General features: G+C 40.4%; 1 protein-coding gene across 2 annotated transcripts in view; it reads left to right on the plus strand.

Moving 5' to 3' along the window:
- LOC119595113 (band 3 anion transport protein-like) overlaps positions 1-6,485 on the plus strand; it is a 19,509-nt gene extending 13,024 nt beyond the window's left edge. For both annotated transcript variants that reach the window (XM_037944267.1, XM_037944268.1), the window contains exons 5-14: positions 1-173; positions 660-896; positions 1,215-1,363; positions 1,632-1,888; positions 2,160-2,343; positions 2,552-2,808; positions 3,145-3,359; positions 3,549-3,757; positions 3,944-4,117; positions 4,460-6,485. The exon at positions 1-173 is cut by the window's left edge and continues 137 nt beyond it. In XM_037944267.1, the coding sequence (XP_037800195.1) occupies positions 1-173; positions 660-896; positions 1,215-1,363; positions 1,632-1,888; positions 2,160-2,343; positions 2,552-2,808; positions 3,145-3,359; positions 3,549-3,757; positions 3,944-4,117; positions 4,460-4,570 (1,966 nt within the window). In that variant the 3' untranslated portion in view covers positions 4,571-6,485. The remainder of the gene's footprint in view (positions 174-659; positions 897-1,214; positions 1,364-1,631; positions 1,889-2,159; positions 2,344-2,551; positions 2,809-3,144; positions 3,360-3,548; positions 3,758-3,943; positions 4,118-4,459) is intronic.
- The last annotated feature ends 1,015 nt before the right edge of the window (positions 6,486-7,500 follow it).

Below are 7,500 nucleotides of genomic sequence, written 5' to 3' on the forward strand. Positions count from 1 at the left end.
GCGCGGCCAGCTGCTCTCGGCCATCAACGAGTTCCTCAACGCCTCCATCGTGCTGCCGCCCTCCGACTGGAACAACAAGGACCTGGTGCCCATCGACGACATCCGCGCCAAGGCCAACCAGATCATGAAGAAGAAGGAGAGCCTCCGCTCCAAGCGCAAGCAGACGGACACGGGTAAGGCGCCGCGTCTGACCTTTTCTGGCATTGATTAACCTGCCACCGAGTTAGTGTTTATATTTTTCTTTTCTTTTCTTTTTTCTTTTTCTGTTTCTTTTTCTTTTTCTTTTCTTTTCTTTCTTTTTTTCTTTCTTTTTTTCTCTTCTTTTCTCTTCTTTTCTTCTTTCCTTTCCTTTCCTTTTTCTTTTTCTTTCTTTTTTTTCTCTTCTTTTCTCCTTTTCTTTCCTTTCCTTTCGTTTCCTTTTTCTTTTTCTTTTTCTTACCCCCTGGCCGCTTCAGCCCATCTTCTGGGATTAATAAACCTGCTCCTGATTTAGTGTTTATATTTTTTCTTTTCTTTCTTTCCTTTCTTTTCTTTCCTCCTTTCTTTTCTTGTTTCCTTTCCTTTCCTTCGCTTTCCCTTTTCTTACCCCATTTAGAGAGTGATGCACTTCTCGTTTCGTGGCCGAGTCAGGCCCACTAACCTCCCGCCTCCTCCTCCAGCGGCCGTGACCCCAGCCTCCGCAGGCGATGGCGACGGCGGGAAGAAGAGGCCTCCTCCGAGGGATCCTCTCATCCGCACCGGGAAGCCCTTCTTCGGCGTCCTGCAGGACATCAAGACCCGCTACCCGCTCTACCTCTCCGACATCAAGGACGGCCTCAGCGGGCAGGTGCTGGCGGCGGCCATCTTCATCTTCTTCGCCGCGCTCTCCGCCGCCATCACCTTCGGCGGCATCTACGGTGAGGGCGCGGCTTCTTAGCGTTCTTGCGTTGTGACTTGCTTCGTTTATTTTTGTTCTTGGATTTTGCTTTTGAGAATCAGGTCGCTCACAGATACTTAAAAAAAAAAAATCTCGTATCTAAAATTGAACGCAAATATCTTGGCGAATCAAGTTTCATATTGTCGCTGGTTATTTGTGTTGCAGCTGCAGTTGTGATTTCAGTTGTGTTCGTGATACTGTTCCTTCATTCTGTGAACTCTTCTCTATGCTTCCTTCCCCCCTTCTCTCTTGCTCTGACCGGACCTCCACTAACCGATCCCCGTTACCGAACCGCCAGGCGACCGGATGGACAACTACATCGGCGTGGGCGAGACGCTGCTCATCTCCGCCGTCAACGGCATCATCTTCGCCCTCTTTGCCGCCCAGCCCCTGCTCATCGTGGGCGCCACGGGCCCGCTCATGATCTTCGACATGAGCTTGTATTCGGTAAGAGGATTCCGGGGCTGGCTGCTTTTATTTATTTACTCTCTTTAAGGGGATAGACGCAGTTTATCTGTTGGGAGACCTATGGTTTGGATTCCTATTTGGGGGGCCTTAGTTATTTTCTGATAGTAAATGTGAATTGTCTCCTAACCTACTAGGAATTTGTTCTTCATTTCCCTTTTTTTGCATTTGACTTTTGTTGACGTTTGTCCCCCTTTCCTTTCTTCTCTGCATTAATTCATGTTCGTGCCCCCCCCCCTCCCCCCTCCAGTTCTGCCGGTCGTATGAGATCGACTTCTTGGCCACGCGAGTGTGGGTGGGAATATGGATGACCGTGACCGCCATCCTTGTCACCGCCTTCGAGGCCGTGGCCGTCGTCAAGAAGTTCACGCGCTTCACGGAGGAAATCTTTTCGACGCTCGTGTGCCTCATCTTCATCTACGGTGCCTTCGATAAGCTGGGTGAGATCTTCACCAATCACCCTCTCCAGTCCAAGTACGGTTTCAAGGACATCAACGGCACGGAAATGTAAGTAGAGCGGAGGGCTGGGCCGCTCAGCCCTTCGAAGTTTCTCTTTCTCTTGCTTCTCTCCATCTGCTATCTATCTTTTCATCTATCTACTTATCTATCTATATATTTATCTCAATTTATGTCTTTCCTCTCCCTCTCCCCTCACCCCCTCCCTCTCTCTTTCTCCTTCCATTTCTATTTCTCATTACAACTTCGTAGCATAAGAATATCAAATTCCACGAGGCCCTCGACTGAATGTTCTCGACTCACCCACCTCTTCCTCCCGCAGTGCGTCTGGCATCATCATCAATGGAACTCTCTACAATGCAACCAACATGGAGGACGAGGACGTGACAGCCATCGAACCGGCTCAGCCCAACACTGCTCTCCTTTCCCTAATTCTGATGATCAGCACCTTCCTCATTGCCTTCAAGCTTAAACATTTCCGTAACTCCAAGTTCCTCGGCAGAAGTGTGAGTGCCTTTGTCTTGCCTTCGATTGTTTGGCTCACTGTGTGATAAATAAAGACTATTGCTATGTTAGTATGAACTGTTAGGTGTGTTCCTCTTCTGGTATGTATTCGGCATTTTTATTGGTGAGAAATACATTTTACTTGCATGGGCTTCTGTTGATCCATCACTACATAGATTTATTCATCCCTTTGTTTTTTTCACTTTGCAGGTACGTCGTGCTCTTGGTGACTTTGGTGTGCCCATCTCCATTGTCCTTATGGTCACCCTGGACTACCTCATCCATGACACCTACACCGACAAGCTCACCATGCCCGAAGGTCTCAGCCCATCCAACCCAGCTATCAGAGGCTGGTTGATTAACCCCATGGGAGTCACCAAGTCACTGCCCGTCTGGGTCATCTTCCTCGCTGCTCCTGCCTCCCTGCTCCTCTTCTGCCTCGTGTTCCTGGAAGAGAACATCTGCCAGTAAGTTTGCAAGAGGGAGAATGGTGTTGGTTGAGGGGAGGGGGATTTGGAGTGGGAAAAGGGGGGGGAGGCATGGGGAATGGCTTTTGTATCTTGCAATGTTGCAATATATAGACAGTATATTGACCGTAATCATATATTTGTCTAGTTATGACTTATTAGTAATTAGTATTAGATCCTTATTATGAAATAAGTAAAAAATACACAGTCTCTTAAGCCATAATCCCTTGAAATGAACACAGAATAGTGTGTTTGCTCATTCCACACAGACAGTAAAAAGTTAACATGTCTTCCACAAAACCTAATCATTTTTTTTGCCCTTTTTTTCATCTCTAGCCTTATCTTGAGCAAGCCTGAGAAGAACATGGTAAAGGGATCAGGTTTCCACTGGGATCTGATCCTCTCCTGTTTCATCAATTTTGTGTCTGGGCTCTTCGGTGCTCCCTTCATGGGCCCAGCCTGCGTGAGAACTGTGTCCCACACTTCTGCTCTTACTGTCATGAGCTCGACCCACGCCCCTGGAGAGTCTCCCAAGATTGTGGGCGTTCTTGGTAAGATTTGTTGTAGTTTTTTCTTCTTCTTTTTCAAAATTGGCATATAGTTAAGTAATGCAGTACTTTTTATTTCATGAGTTACATGTTATAGTATGAGTGTTTTACTAATTCCCTATAACATACTATAAATTTAACTTTTTAAAAGGTATAACATAGATAGTAAGAATTTGTTTTTTGCCTTTACAGAGCAACGAGTTAGTGCCATCATTGTGTCAGTCTTGGTAGGACTGTCAGTGTTCCTAACAGCAGCTCTTAACCTTGTACCTAAGTCCGTGCTGCTAGGCATCTTCCTCTACATGGGTATCTCTGCTACAGCTGGTATTCAGTTCCTCGAGCGCACAATTCTTTTCCTCATGCCAGTCAAACACCATCCTAACGTAGCTTACGTGAAGAAGGTGAGTATTTGAAGAAGAGTCTTGCATTCTTGTGATAAGGTCTTCATCCCATGCTTTGATATGGTGTGCTATCATTTATTACTCATATTTGAAAAGTATGTTTTTATTTATTTATTTATTTATTTTTATTTTATTATTATTTTTTTTTTATGAATCTTCTTCATAAATATCTTGATACCTTTGCAGGTGCGCACATGGAAGATGCATGCATACACCGGCATTCAGCTCCTTATGTTGGCAATCCTATGGATTGTAAAGCAGTCTCCTGCTGCTCTCTGCTTCCCATTCGTGCTCATGTGCCTCATTCCTATCAGATTGTACCTTCTTCCCTATGCATTCAGTGGAGTTGAGCTCAATGCAGTAAGTTTCACAAGTTGTTTTTATTTTTGTATTTATGTTTGATCTGCAATGTTTTTTTAAGGTAGGAAAATGTTGTGAACCAGGTATAATTGCCTTTATAGCTCAAATACTTAAAGTCAGTTGGTAAATCATACTAATGGAAGACTAAGTTTAGAAAAAAAGACAAAATATATATGTATAGATAGATGCATAGGATAAGGGGCCCATAGCCCTCCTTATTATGATTCTTCTATGAACTATACTAAACATACTCCTAACACTTTGAATGGAACTGGTGTTCAGTAAAATTCTTTTATTCATAATTTCTCCATACTTAATTTAAACCCTTCCAATTGTCTCCAGCTTGACGGAACTGAGGCTACAGCCACTGCAAACAACGATGATGAGGAGCCTGACTTCTTCGAGGAAGCTCATGACTTGCCGACATACATTGACCACCACCACCAGAACTGAGTGCCCCCTCCTTTGCACAGAAGATCATCTCTGTTCTGCAGTAGATCTTTTCAAAGGAAAGAAAAACAAGGCAAACTGGTTATGATTAAGTAGGCTTTTATTTTTTAGAAAAGGAAGAATTTGTTTTCTTTCTAATTTTTTATTTAAATTTCTCCATATGTATATATATATCCTCAGAATATAGTACTTTGTGTCTTTTAAGTGATTTTCTTAATTCTGAGAATTGGAAAGTAATTGGGGAATTTATGGTACTTACAGATAATAGAATATTGTGGAGGATTTAGACAAACAGCCATGATTCAGTGTAAATTTTATGGCTTTTTAGTCAGTTGTCCAGGTTTTATCATCATTAATTGTTGATGGAATAGCTGTGTATATTCAAAGGAGGATCTGAACATGCTGTGCATGATGAATTTATTGTCCTCTCGTGAAGGAGAAATATAACTTAGGGAGATTGATTGTTTTGCTGCTTTCCGTATAATAGTCATCTCTTTTTTACACTTGTAGTGAAGACTGGAATGAAGTTCAACATGTGATTAATATTTCTATCCAAGTATTTCAAGTTGATTTGACAGAATTTTACTTTTAAAGCTTATTATTCTTAGCTGGAGTATTTTAAGTCACTTAACCAGACCCAGTGATGGATCTGTTCACAGTTGTGAAGGGACAGTACAAGACTTTTATCATTCCACAATATGGTGCTGAATAAACATATAGGTGCTTTAGTAAAACATCTTTTCTGTGAGGAAGAGGCTGTAAGCTGTTTAGATGCTCCGTCCATCAGTATTTAAGGTGAAGATGTTATTTTTCCGGATGAAAAGCAATTTGCTCAAGTTAGTTGGTTTTGCAGAAAAATTAATCAAATGTTCCATTAATGTTGAGAGGCTGATGTAATCAGATATTTATGTGATATGATTATCTAATTTTTATTATTCATAATCTTCAAGCATTTGTAGGGATTGTGCAAGTTCAGTACTCTAATCCTGTTATAAGGCCCCAAACTGCAGCTGTTTAGTGAATCCATTTAGACACCAAATAGCGACCAAGAGCACAGCCTAACTTCCCATAGCTCTTGCTTGTTCTTTAGTGTCTAGCAGAGGCATTGGCTTGCAAGAAATTAATCTGCAGAATCTAGTATCCAGGGAGGCTGGGACTGTTGTGGGTCATTTTATTTATATTTTTCTTTTTTGAGATCCGACATTCCTATCCATTAGTAATATATCACTCAAGTGTTGGCTTCAAGACACCTATAACTATGTAATAGTAGTTGTTATTGTGTTGTGGGCTGTAAATGTATTGCTTTTGTTTCATCACATTTCCTTGTGCCAAATTTATTAATGTAATTTTTCATGATCTTTTTTTTTTGTTTTTTTATCTATTTTGATTTGAAGAACTATAGTGACCTACATGTACTCAATAGTGGGTTAGATAATTGCATTGAAATTTTTAAGGTGACGTGCCTTGTTTATTTTTCATCATTTTGTACATTCATGCAGTACCCATTAGCATGTTTCATTTACTTCTGTTCTAATTTTATAAATATATATGAGCTGCCATAGCTTCCTTTGTATCTAGTTTGAGTTCTCCATTTTCATCACACTTTCTGTGGTTATTTTATTTATAGCTAACAATTGAACAAGCTCTGTTCTAAGGGAACAATGGGCTTTTCTTTAACCAGCAGAATTTTGTGATGAAAATGCTCCAACTATTGGGAGTAAATCTGTGATGTGAAATAGAGAGTATCCAATGTGTGTGTGTGTAAATAGTACATACTTTTTTTGATGTATACCATGTTTGTCCAGACTGTCTTTACATTATAGTGTTGCCTCCATAGATGTCTGTATATAGATATATATATTAATGTGAGATATTTTATCTCAACAAAAGGTATAATAAACTTCACAGGTGAAAAAAATGTTCATATTATTTTCCCAATTCATATTATCATTAACAAGTTAAGACTGTTCTTATATAAAAAGAAAAGTGCATAATATTTGGTTTATGCCATCTTACTTAATAATTAATGTCATTTAGTGAAATTACTGCAATTATCACACACCGACAGCTTTCCTCATTATTTGTCAAAAAAGTAACCCATATAAATATTTCTGTAACAAAGAAGGTATTAGGAAAATAAGATCATGGTTATATTTGGTACTATAACCAAGATAATTACATATGCAATAGTACATAGATTATATTTATACATTATCATAAGCAAATGGACTGACTGATAATTATATAATGATACGGATATACACATTAATTCACAAAAAATGTACTCGCACATACACACCAGCAATGGTAGTCAGCCGTATTTTGTCTGATATAATTAATTTGATTCTGTTACCTGTAATTTATCTATACTAGAAACCTTTTATTCCCAGTTGTGCTCATTTTAAGCTAGATAATATAGAATTCCCTTTGAATATTGATATTAGGCACTTCAGATGAACAATCCCCACTCTCTGGGAAAAATCCCAGGATCACCAGTGTTACTGACACTGGGAGTTAAAAGGGAGCCAACCAAGCGCAGGTGCTTATGGACAGGGGACACTGAGGAGCAAATTGGACACGACACACAACGAGAAATTCTTCAAAGAGGCGGAGACTGATGGATAGCTGAGCAGAGACAGCACTTGGGTGTTAAGAAGGAAGAAAAGTGACGGGGAGAGCGGGAGGATACACAAGAAAGAGAATATTTCAAGCTTTTAGGTTCGGTGATTCAAGGAGATGGGGGAAGTGAAAAGGGAATAGAGAATGCTGAACTTTAATAAGAGCATTCTGGCAGAGGCTAAGATGAATGATATAGCAGATGCTGGTATGATTTGGAATGATGAATATTGAGCAATGATGAACAGTAACAACAACAAAAAGCAGAATTCAGAGTTGGATTAAGCAGCTAGGAAGAAAAATGGATGAGAGAGAGA

The sequence above is a fragment of the Penaeus monodon genome, chromosome 35 (genome assembly GCF_015228065.2).
Source record: "Penaeus monodon isolate SGIC_2016 chromosome 35, NSTDA_Pmon_1, whole genome shotgun sequence".
NCBI lineage: Eukaryota > Metazoa > Arthropoda > Malacostraca > Decapoda > Penaeidae > Penaeus > Penaeus monodon.